This window comes from Sitophilus oryzae, unplaced genomic scaffold (assembly GCF_002938485.1).
Source record: "Sitophilus oryzae breed Bouriz unplaced genomic scaffold, Soryzae_2.0 scaffold_1181_pilon_pilon, whole genome shotgun sequence".
In the NCBI taxonomy this organism is placed as follows: Eukaryota; Metazoa; Arthropoda; class Insecta; order Coleoptera; family Curculionidae; genus Sitophilus; species Sitophilus oryzae.
Genome location: NW_022145817.1, coordinates 1,673,048 through 1,685,451, shown reverse-complemented (window position 1 = coordinate 1,685,451; position 12,404 = coordinate 1,673,048). Strand labels below are relative to the sequence as shown.

Here is a 12,404-nt window from a genome sequence, read left to right as displayed (position 1 = left end):
GCTAAACCGAATAATGGACGTTAATAAGGCCAGGAGTTATTTCCTTTACGTGAGGTGGTATTAACTCTCTTCATTTATAGTTATCGGATCGAAAAGAATTCTGTTCGCGTCGCGTCCACTATTTAAACTTAACCTAACTTTGAATTAAAAACTTTGAAATTGTTTTGTTTACTATGTATTTTAAAACTAAAGGGCTAAAGTGCTTATTTCCAGTGCTTTATTGTTCAACGTCTGCCAGTGGGTTTACGGCAACAAATTCTCTTAGAAGGGCTAAGTCGTCATCTGCTGTAAACCTAAACATCTTTATAGGTTCTTTAATATTGGAAGAGGTGGAATCCATATTTTTGGCCATATTTATTTAATTAAAACTAATCCCAGCTACTTAAATATCAAATTACCTAATAAAACTAAATTAATAATTCAAAACTATTCAAATATAACCTGAAATAAAAGATCTCGTCGGCCGGGCCCCTGTTGTCAAATACCCGCACATGCCCATTTAAGCAATTTTTAAACGTTATTTAGAAATAGCGCTTGGTTGGATCCGCAAATTACGTCAGACGGTAACGTTATTAGCGGGTGTTGCGTTAAAAATTGACTCGCGCATATCGTAACCATGATATGGTACGCGTAAATACTGCATGACGCTATTCGGTTTTCCGATATCTCTCTAATAACATGCTAATAACTGTGCCGGTCAGGCGCTGTGCACAATTTTAGAGGCCATAAGTGGGCGTGCTATGTGCGCAAACTAGTAACCTAACTAGTGCCCGATTCCGAAAATTGGAACCACGTAAAACAATAAAGAAAAAACAAAGTTTATAATCTGTATAATCTGTGCTTTTACACTATTTTTTGCACGAAAAAAATTAAATGATATTTGACAAGACCCTATGTCTCTCCACGTGAGATTTAGAGAGATTCAGCTTGACCAATATCATTGAGCTCGACTTCTTGATTCCCTCACTTAATTTATGGATGCCCCATTAATTGTAACAATATTATTTTAATTTAAAAACGTAAGAATTTAACGGTTTTGATCGAAAAGGAAATGTAATTATTTATTGTAAATATATATTTTTAGCGTGTTCTTTATCTGCCTTCATTTTTAATCTAATTGTACAAATAAAGAAGTGATTCCTATATTTAAATTTGGTTTAAAATTTTTTAATATACACAGGGTGTTTCAAAAATTATGTGCCATCTCTCGTGGAGACTCCTCATGTAAAAATAACTTTTACTTTTCATATCAACATAGGTCCGATTCTGCTTTGTTTCGTAGCTATAAGGGGTTAAAATCTTCATTTTTTTTCGATTTATTATAATTTTCTTCCAATGGCTTTTAGTGATTCGAATGAAATTTTGAGGGTGAAAGTTACTATATGTGTTACATATTTTAGTATTAAAAAGTTTCAACAGATTCACCAGGGTCGTGCATATGGGTTATCACAAAAAAAAACATGTGCGCCACCGACTTTTTTCTTTTGATAGCAAAATTATATAGGCAGTTTAATGCCAATTAAAAATTATTTCTTGATATTTTGTCGATTTCGATCTTCTTGATGAGATAAACGTAATTTTATTAATCACAATTAATAAAATTAAAATAAAAATGAAATTAATAGATAATTTATTTTCCCCCAATTTATTACTAAATATTATTACTATTGGCTCAACCTACAGCAAATTCAAATAAAAATATAATGGTATTTAAGATAATTATTAGTAGATAAGTTTTAATATCCTGTAACTTTAAAACTATGCATTTGCATACCCATGTTAATAGGAACTTTTTTTCATATTTTTTGATTTACTATTTAACACTTTCGCAAGTTAATGATATTAAAAATTCGCTATAGGTCGCTATTAGACTTGGATCAAGGTAAATTAATAAAGTGGCATTTAACTCATTAAGGAGGCCGAAATGGACAAAGTATCAAGAGATAACTTTTAATCGCTATTAAACGGCTTAAGCCTAGTTCATGCACTTGCGAATTGCGTCCTGTTTGCGTTCTGATTGGCTACCTTCAAGGAAGACCTTGAAAGCGACTAATTGCAAGGCAAAAAGAACGCATTTCGCAATTCGTAAATCGCATTTCGCAAGTGTATGAACTGGGCTTTACACTATTCTGCTAACGTCTACTAGTCAGTGGCGTACATGCTAAAGGCTTTAGCTAAAGGCCATGCTACAATATGGTTTATCTATGGTTTACCCATAGATAAAAGAAAATAATCTACTATTAAGATAGATATGAAACTTAATAGTAAAATTTTGGGTCAAAGCGCCCCTCCGTGTTTTTAGTGGAGACTACGTTTAACCCAGCGCCTTCGCCTTTTCTGCTGTAAATGTTTTTTATGTTTATATTTGAATTCAAAGGATTTATTTTTAAAGTTACACTGATATATTAGTATATTAGAGTAACTTTAATAAAACATAAGAATATATATATATATATATTTTACAATTTATTTTACAGAGTTTCATGTAAATGATCGTAAGTCGACTGGCTATCTAATGAATAGACCGAGATTTATAGATTTTGAAGCGTACGAAGAAAAATCAAACAACGAATACATACCACATATTTTTCTTTTATCTAAGATACATACCTTATCGTCTTTTGGAAACACGTACATTTTTGCAGTTTTGTTAGTTTCTTTGCAAGATGCAACACAACAAGAAAACACCATTTTTACAGTTAATAAATAATAAAACTATTTCTGACTATGATATTTAAAATTTAGATAGATACAAAATTAAAAAACAAACGAGTATTTGCAAACGCAGGCCCATAATTCAATAAAAATCAAAATTTTTCCTGCGAAAATCAGGCTTTTTTCACTGAAAAGGTATTTTTTGATTTATCAGCAGTCATTGTCAAGTTGACAATATACAGGGTGTTTTCGAATTAGTCTAAAAAAACTATGGTGTGATTCCTCATGTGTTCTTAAAACAATTTTTATATAACCATTAGGTCTAAAGTACTTCCTTTCTGATCTACAGGGTGTTAAAAATTAAAAAAATCGATTTTTTGCTTAACATAAATGGTACACCACTGCTTTTTAAAGGAAATATATTTTTTTTCTTGGCAGGCCATCCTTTTTCAACAAAATTAGTCTTTTGAGTTTTTCTTGTTCATCAAAGGGTTGTCGAGAAAAAAAAAAATATACTTATTAAGAGCCCGCCTTAATTCGTTTTCTAACGATTTTTTATTTTTTAGATTAATTAGGAAGCACCCTGTATATGCATATCACAGGCAACCAAATAAACTAGTAACCTCTAAAAATTATTTTTCCTACCACTAGCGACATACCGTGTTTTTAGTGTGTACTAAATTATTTTGTCAAAATTTCACCATATAAGTTTCCAGGCAATGGGTTTACCATAGAATGCCCTAGTTAAGCACTGTTGTAGCAAGCGTCCCAATAATCCTATTATAATTAGGATCTAAAAAGTTCATATGAATGAATATAGGAAATTTTTCTAATATTCTAAGCAAGTTAAAAAAATTACGTCAATTTAAAACAAACTTTTACTGAGCAAAAATAAAATTGGGGAATATCATCACAATAAAATAGTAAACATTATTTCTTGTATTTTTCTAGTACTTCTAGCAGTTGGTCTGCTTCTTCTGCAGATTTAACTTTAATAAGCAGCGGTACTGGTGGTGGTTTAACGTCGGGAGTCGGAACGGCAACCAGCATTACATTCTGTTTGCCCATTCTTTGGGTGGGTACGTTTTTAGAGAGTATAAAATTTAATAACAGGTTTCCTAAAGTGGTTTCCGCTCTAACTATAAGCTAAAAAATGATAATAAAAAATAGATATTATAATGTGTATAATGTGTGATATACCTACCTGAACTTTCTCACTATTCTCAATAGGCTTTAAAAACAAATTTCCTATACCTCTGTCACTATACTCTTTACCCTTTTTAACAAAAACCTTGCATCTAGTTGTATATAGAGAATCTTTTTCTATTACTGGCTGAATTTCCACTTTTGGGGGTTCATTTTCTTCGTCATCCTCATTGTTATCTTTATTTTGGTTGGATTTCTCTAAAAAAAGCAATTATTGTTATAAAATTATAATAGTAAATTAATAGCCCAGAATATCTTAACTATACAGAAACAACATGGTTTTTTTATGTTTAAGTAATATGCTATGAAAAACAAAAAAACTATTACTAACATATCCATTATTAATAGTATATTTTATACTAACCCTGTTGATTGTTAACATTGCTAAAACTAAATCCTGTGGATGCAGGCGGTGGCAAATCATTTGATTTAGGATTTCCAAATGAAAATGTTGGAATTGAACTTGTATTTGAAGTAGCTGTATTAATATAATTAAAAACATTTTATGTAATTAAAACTATATCAAACAATATATAATTTAAGTTACTTACTCAAAGATGGAAATGGTTTGATTGCGGTAGAATCATTGTTAGGTTTGACTGTACCCGAGTCATTATTAGTTAGTCCTAGTCCAAGACCAAATGTGGGCTTTGGAGCACTTGAACTTGTAGGTATACCAAACTTAAATGTTGGAACTGTACTTGAGTCTTTATCAGTACTTTTTTCTGTTGTACTATCGGGAATTGCAATATTATTCTTAGCAGGAGATGGAGTAAAATTAAATGTTGGAATTGTCTGTTTATCAGGCTTATTCGCCTCTTTGTTATCTTCCTTTTCAATTTCATCTAAATATTTTTCATAGTCTTTAAATATTGGTTGAAGACTGACTAATGGATTTTCAGTAACTTTCATTGAAATCCATTTCGAAACACTTTCATTCAAGCCTTTTAACTTAGAACAGAACTTTTCTGATTTGTTTGAAATTGTTGAAGAGCTAGGAACTATGGGGTTGATTGGATTTGTACTATTTGCAGTTGATCCAAAGATATTTGAACTACCACCTAATGCAGTTGGAGCACCGAATATACTACTAGAGTTCCCTTTAGGATTCAAATTAAAAAGCCCACCTTCTTTAGATGCTTTAGAATCAATTCCATTTGTTTTAGGGCTACTGTCAGATTTAGATGTACCTGATAAAAAGGAAAAATCTCCACCTAAAGGCTTGTTTGTAAAGCCTGTAAAACTAGCAAATGCACTCTTTTTCTCATCACCTTCTGCCTAAAATCAATAAGAAATTATAAGATTGATGTAAAACGTTTGTTATAAACCTAATGTGGGATGTAATATATTAAATTAGCATCGCAAACTAACCCGAATAGGATTACGTCTTTTAGCGGTTTTTATAATTCTCTTTTTCAGAATGTCGTTGGTTGCTTTTTGGAACGTTCCTTGAACTTCTACATCGTCTTCTTCATCCCAATTATCTTGACTTAGTTCAGTCGATGCACCTCTTTTCCCCGCCATATAAAATTTATGGTTTTTATCTACTGAAAAGTGTTTAAAAAGATCGTCGCCGTGTAGGTTAGGTTATATTATCGCCAAAAATTATAAAAAACCGTTAGTTTTTTGTGCACCTGTGTTTAAATAAATACATTGGTAAATAATAAACATGTAAATAGTAAGTAAAACAGAAAAAAATTATACTATAACGCCGCAATTCCAATTTAACAATATTATAAAACACTGTAAAATACCCAGCTCTCAGTGTTTAGGTGTTTGCAGCGCTGCCAGATTGATTCGAGAAAAATTCCTGAGATTGGTCGTCAAAAATCATGAGAAATCGTGAGTCAAAAACGCCAGTTTAAAGGAATATATGGGAATAATAGCAAAATATATACAGGGTGAGTCTTAAATAAGTGCAAATATTTTTAGGGGTATCTATATTATAGTATATTTTGACTCCAGAATAACGTCTGCGTTTTTCCGCGAAAAAAAATTGAAAATTTAGAGTTGTTGAAAATTTTAGTTAAGAAACATAATATCGTGATAATATGGCGACATAGGTAATAGAAAGAACACACAGAAAAGTTCCACTGATTCTCAAAATTTAAGAAAAGAATATATATTTCTTAAATTTTCAAAGGTAAATAACTCGGTTATTTTAGACTTATTTTAATAAATAATAAGAATATGTCTTAGAACATTTAATAAGCTCATGAATGGGAACTTCAACCCTCGTAAAATGTAAAAAATCGTGACATCCTGCGCAAGTATTGTGAGATCCTGAAAGTTGATACAAAATCGTGAAATCTCGCGATAAATCGTGAGATCTGGCAGCTCCGGATGTTTTAGTGTTTGGAACCACAGAACATTTTGGAACTCTTTTAAATAATCTTGCCATAGAGTAATGAATGTAATGAATCTTTATAACACGGCATCAAGGATGAGTAGTAAAAAACATTCACCTGTAAAAAAGTACATTTCTTCAGGCGGTCGGATGTTCTTATTTAAAAAAAAAACTCTCCTTTAAAAAAAACTCCAGACGTTAGTTCAAGTATTCAAGGGATAGAAGTATGGAGGAAAAGTTTTTTTAGCCTCCATAGATAGAAGCAAGATAGAAGTACTGTCATATATGGCGGGAAAATATAGATTTCTTTTTAATGATTCACTAGTGCGTCTATTAGATGGTGCCTTTACATAAAAAATGTTGGTAATATTTTTTCATAGATGGTGCCGCGACTAATTTTTATTTTAATTTTTTATTGGCCCATGACTGTTATTTGCTAGTTGCATACCTATCTCCATCCCAAAGCTCCATATATTTGATCATTTGATCAAATCCTGATCCTATCTCATTTAAATTCAAAGGTCGGGTTTAAATAAAATCTTGTTGTATATTTTTGAAATGCATTTATTTAATTCATTATAATTTTATATTATAGATAAACGTAATGTAGCTTTTCCTGTAATAAGTTTTAAATTTGTTATTTATATTAGTATGCTAATAAAGTATATTAACATATTTTTTCCATACAAATTTTTATATTTGTATTTTTTCGTATTATGTGCAATCGTCGTCTGTTGGTATATACTGTTCTACCAGGCTGTAAAAATCGTCATAGGGGCAGAATTCGTCGCAACCAGATAAGGAAAAGGAAACTGGATCATCTTCTTCATAGAATTGGTAGAATAACTGAAAAAATACAGATAATTTTTATAATATGCAATTGTTTAAAGTTTATTTATTTATTTACAGTTGACAGTTGATAGTATACAGTACACCTCTTAAGCTTCAGTCGAGTAAAACATCGACTTGCCGTACAAATATTTATAAAAATGGTTTTCACATAGGTATACATAATACGGGGTGGTCCGAATTGTAATCGGGAAAATTTCGGGACACCATATTCTGCAGATAAAAATAAGTAAAAAAGTTATCGAAGTTTTCCGAATACAATTTGGACAACTCTCCATATTATTTTTTTAGATTATATCTAAAATTATACCGTATGATCGAAAAAAAACGGCGTCAGCGATGACTATGAAATGAAGATCGTTGGCATTTCATATGTAAATTTATATGGGAAATGTCATAGATATCAGTCATTTCCCAGCCAACTGGACGCCGTTTTTTTTCGATCATGCGGTACTACCGAGCATACTACCTAATAATACGACCAAAAAGATTTTTGATCAAGTGTGCTTTGGCCGATGACAGAAAAACAAACTTATAGAGAAATTACGGAAATTACATTTGAATATTTTATTGTTACTGTCAAAGTGTGAGCCAGCTAAATGATAAATATTTTTGATTATACGGTATATTTTACCTTTATTCCATATACACCGTCAATGAGATGGAGTTCGAAGAGCACGTACGATCCGTATGGAGGGGCCATATGGATTTCAACACCCAGTGTTAGTAACATGTTTGCGACGTTCATTTCATGGGCGGAATATATAAACATTTTTCTGGTCGAAGGATCTATGGATCCGTTAATTTTTTCTTCGGTATCCGAGAGAATTTTTTTCAATAGATTACCTAAAAATTATAAAAACAACTAATATTTATTTATTCTATATTTAAACGTATTTGTATTCAATAAATAGTATGATATGAAGATGAAGGTAGGTAAAGTTTTATTCTTTATTATTTTGTTGCTCCCAGGGTGCATCCACAGCATCCTAGAAAAAGCGGAACGGCGCGACGCGGCGCGGCGTATCGGCGTAACGACCTTGAATCGATTTTCAGCCATTCTATTGGCTGAAATTTTTCGAAAATTCATCTGTCAACAATTTCAGCCAATAAACTTTCTGGAAATCGATACATGGTCGTTACGCCGCGCCGTTCCGCTTTTTCTAGGTTGGTATGGATGCACTCTCAAGTGCAACGATCGGTTACGATACCAATCGAGAGTCTAAACTGATGGTTTTGTGTAAGAATTTAATTTTAAAAGTTTCAACTTTACACACAAGCCCAAAATTTGTATCCATAGGCCAAGACCCCAGGCAAAATCTTCTTGTATACAGGGAATACAAGGTGCTACAAATTCGGGGTCCGAGAATTGGTATGTCGATAACCGTAATAGATACGAACATGTTTAAATTGGGGCAAAGTTGCGCTTTGGATGTTCACCAAGATGCCATCAAAAAAGTTTTAAAAATTTCAAGGATTGCTGAGTTTTTTGGAAAAAACGGATTTTTTTGAAAATCAGTAACACGATAACTCAAAAACCGTTGAACCGATCTTAACCAAATTTGGCACAAAAATACTGTGGCACCCGAGAATCTGGCCATTAGTTTTTGGTGGGGGTGGGGGTTGGTAAGGGGGTATGGGAGGGCGTTAAAAATATTAAAAAATCGTAACTCCAAAATTTCAGTAGCTAGCGAAACGCGGTTTTCAAATTAAGATTAGGAATAATATTTGCAACAAAATTTGTAATAACATCAAAATCAGTGAAAGTCGCAGTCTTCGAGATATTAACATATTTCAGTATGGGTGGCTATACGTGCCTCCCGGCTCCAATTTTTTTTTTCTTGTCGTTACTTTTTAGAAAATCAAAAAACAAAGGGTTACCACCCTCCCTATTGCATAAATTTATTTTCACTTTTACAAAGTAAAATTAACTAAAAAATATGTTTGGCCCCTTTTTCCGCTACTCGTATTTTTGTTCATTTATTAAAAAATATTTACCTGCTACAATTTTTCGCAGGGCTGTTGTATTGGTATATACGTAATAGAGGTCCATGGTGGCCGATAGCAAAGGATCAGGATAGATGAGAGATGTCCATTCCTCCAATTCATAACCAACATCTTCCTATAAATAAAATAACAATAATATGAAACAAACTGCCAGCAATTCTTTTAAATATCTACAACTATTCGTTACTTACTTGGGCAAATAATCCAAAATACAATGAAAAAGCTGTCGTTAAACTCCCGGTTTGGTTTGTGTAAGTTTTGATATTAGTAAACAGGTCTTCGTATCTCGTTTCTAAGTATTCTGTCATCCAATCGCTGTCCATTACTTCGTTGTACAGAGTTTTGAAGTTTGAACAAACACTTTGGCCTTCCAGTAACTATAAAATAATAGTAAAAACTAGGTATTATAATATTTTGTTGGTTCATATCATTTTTTTTCTCAATCCGTTCATTTAACACAGAAATTTAACAAAAGTAATTCCACATATGTGAGGCTATAGCCAGAGCTATAGCTCTCGGCTTATAACTAATAACATTGCTTCAAGTTCAAAATAGTTAAATATGACGAATAGTTACCTTATCTGAACTGTAGTAATTGTAGGGAATGGGTAGCCAAAACAAATTAGACCAAATTTGACTTCCTCTAGCTGGATACAAACCTGCCAACATTAGTTCGGCAGACATTTTCGTTCTATTAACGTTGGTACTTCTGACGTCCAAATAATTGATGTTCCAAGTTGAGTTTAGGAAATCGTCGAATCTTTTACGTAGTTCGCCCCCCATTTTGAACTCTGTCAGTTTACCGGCCTATAGGTTAAATAGCAATAAAATTAAATATAATAATAAATACGCTCACCCTGTATGGTAGCGTTTCGGTACCGCTCCATATCAGATTTTCTATTTGAGATTTTGAGTATATAATTTTTTTGTTACTTATTAATAAACATTAAAAATATAATAACATAAAATAATGGGTTTTACAGGCAGCTTAAGAATACCACAGCTTATTCCAGAACCAGCTAGTCATATGTCTATTCTCGTACACATGCTAGCAGTCAAAGCACTGGTCTTGATCTTTTTTTAAACTGATACTTCAATGGAGCTAATAGTTCACTTCCATGCAAATCGTAATTCGACAGGCTGACTATGAATAGGCTGTGATAATACTAAATAAAAATCGTTAGTTCAAGTTTGTTTCTAGTGACTGGTTAGAAATTAATCATTTTTACAGTAGAAGATCTAGGTGACATGAATTCTAGAGATTCTGATATTGACCTGTTTTAGACATATCATTTTACTGCAAATACATACATTTGTTAGTTGACCATATCCTTCTGGATAGTAACTTTCATCGTAGTAGGGGTTGCTGTCGTAGGTTCCCGATGTTGGGTTTCTGTTTCCATGCCTAAAAAGCTGTAGAAAAATGATATTACTTATATGAGTAGGAATATATTTTTTTATTTCTTGTGTGGTCCAAAATAAGAGGGTAACCAATGGAATCTCGGAAATCATAAAAGCTACGAAGAAGGTCAAATTACTAAAAGTTACACAACACTTCCAGATATTATATTCGAAAAAAAAAATTGTAAAATCATTTTTATTTTTTTTACGTGTATTTGAAAATATACAAATATCTTAGCCCAATAAATAATAGTGATGGCTAAAGTACCTTCTAAGAGCAGAACAAATGAAGGAAGAATTGTAACTAGACAGCTAAATTTAGTTGTTGAAGCAAAAAAATAAAAGATACTACTAAAATTAGAGTATATAAAACTACAATAGAAAGTATAGTGGCATATTTATGAGGTAGAGGTTCGGGAGACGACAATAAATAAAATAGATAAGTATGGCTTATAGTATATTGGAACCCTATAGAACATCAAAGAGGAAGACTAAGGGCAAGTTGGCGAGGTGGTGTAGAATCTGTAATGGGAGGCAAACATGTAAATGTGAAAAACAGACGAGATAGAAGGTGATGGAAACTAGGATGTGAACTATACAAAAAATCACTATATTAAAGACAGTATAACAATTGTTTCGATACACATCGCAGCGCCTTTGGTAAATATTAAAATATCGCATGATCGAAAAAAACGGGGTTTAGTTGGTTTGAAAATGATGATCGATGACATTGTCTATATAATTTAACATATAAAATGACAGCGATCTTCATTTCATAGCTACAGCAGACGTTGTTTTTTTTCGATCATATTGTACCGTGTGATCGAATATAAACGGTGTCCAGTTGCCTTGGAAATGACGCTGTGATAACGATCGATGGCATTGTCTATATAAGTTTACTTATAAAATGAAATTGATCTTCCCTTCATAGCCACCTCTGGCGCCGTTTTTTTTATCATACTGTACTTTATACAAAAGTATTTTAGTATTTGCAGAAATAACACATGTGTATCCAAATAATTTTTATACAGTCTTTAGTGAAAATGTTTTATACAGTATGTCCCGGATTGTCTTTACAAGAGGAAAAACTTTTTTATTATTGATATTTTGAGAAAAATGCATTCTTCATTAAAATTTTTGCTTGTTCTAAAACGGTTAATCCCGTTTATACTTCACAAAATTTGCATACCGTTTTAGAGAAAATAAAAAAAAAACATGAAAATATGTCCAAAAAAATCCTTTTTGGGTATTTCGCCACTGCACTGCAAGAAAATCTACAAAATAAAATAGTTGTTTTTTGTAAACACTTCTGCGTTAAACCTAAACCGACACTGCTTATCAGAAGTTATGTTTACAGTTATATAAATTTGCCTAACAAAGAAAAAATGCTTAACGTTTCGGAAAGTTAGTCTCTTTCCGTCGTCTGTGAAGTAGCGAAATACTCATAAAGGATTTTTTTGGAGAGATGAATTCGCCACATAGCTATAGACATTTTTTATGAAAATATGGTTGATTTTTTCATTTCAAGTCATAAAAATCAAAACGCGTTTCTATGGTAAAAAAAAATCAACCATATTTTCATGTTTTTTTTTAATTTTCTCTAAAACGGTATGGAAATTTTGAAAACTATAAACGGGATTAACCATTTTAGAACAAGCAAAACATTTTGCGAAGAATGGATTTTTCTCAAAATATCAATAATAAAAAAGTTTTTCCTCTTGTAAAGACAATCCGGGGACATACTGTATAATTCAATATTTTTGTTGTTATTTTATGTGACAGAAACTAATCGTTTACACTCAAAACTTACCACGTGGGCTAGTTGTAGAGTAGTTGTATTATAAGACACCCTAGGTGGCTTGGGTGGTGGAAAAGCCTCTACCAACAATCCCAACGAGACTAGACAAACTATGAAAGCAAAAACCCTGGAACTGAACAT

General features: G+C 32.1%; 2 protein-coding genes across 2 annotated transcripts; both read right to left on the bottom strand.

Annotated features, from left to right (window-relative positions):
- Positions 1-3,515: 3,515 nt before the first annotated feature.
- LOC115891462 (nuclear pore complex protein Nup50) lies at positions 3,516-5,665 on the bottom strand. The gene is made up of 5 exons (XM_030911914.1): positions 5,233-5,665; positions 4,413-5,139; positions 4,226-4,339; positions 3,860-4,059; positions 3,516-3,801 (listed from the first exon to the last, which is right to left on the bottom strand). Exons 1-5 carry the CDS (start codon positions 5,383-5,385, stop codon positions 3,586-3,588), a joined length of 1,410 nt encoding a protein of 469 aa, XP_030767774.1. The 5' UTR covers positions 5,386-5,665; the 3' UTR covers positions 3,516-3,585.
- A 1,257-nt stretch (positions 5,666-6,922) lies between these two features.
- LOC115891414 (venom acid phosphatase Acph-1-like) lies at positions 6,923-12,404 on the bottom strand. The gene is made up of 7 exons (XM_030911857.1): positions 12,276-12,404; positions 10,376-10,477; positions 9,641-9,871; positions 9,256-9,441; positions 9,056-9,179; positions 7,692-7,903; positions 6,923-7,054 (listed from the first exon to the last, which is right to left on the bottom strand). The coding sequence occupies exons 1-7, from the start codon at positions 12,402-12,404 to the stop codon at positions 6,923-6,925; spliced, it is 1,116 nt and encodes a 371-aa protein (XP_030767717.1).

What these genes read in the sequence shown, in the direction of transcription:
- LOC115891414 (XM_030911857.1), bottom strand. Translation starts at nt 12,404, where the DNA reads ATGTTCAGTTCCAGGGTTTTTGCTTTCATAGTTTGTCTAGTCTCGTTG. An exon ending in GATATGGTCAACTAACAAAT is followed by an intron (nt 9,872 to 10,375) that starts GTATGTATTTGC and finishes TTTAACCTATAG; the next exon opens with GCCGGTAAACTGACAGAGTT. An exon ending in ATTACTACAGTTCAGATAAG is followed by an intron (nt 9,442 to 9,640) that starts GTAACTATTCGT and finishes ATTATTTTATAG; the next exon opens with TTACTGGAAGGCCAAAGTGT.
- LOC115891462 (XM_030911914.1), bottom strand. Translation starts at nt 5,385, where the DNA reads ATGGCGGGGAAAAGAGGTGCATCGACTGAACTAAGTCAAGATAATTGG. An exon ending in AAAGACGTAATCCTATTCGG is followed by an intron (nt 5,140 to 5,232) that starts GTTAGTTTGCGA and finishes TATTGATTTTAG; the next exon opens with GCAGAAGGTGATGAGAAAAA. An exon ending in CAATGTTAACAATCAACAGG is followed by an intron (nt 4,060 to 4,225) that starts GTTAGTATAAAA and finishes TGCTTTTTTTAG; the next exon opens with AGAAATCCAACCAAAATAAA.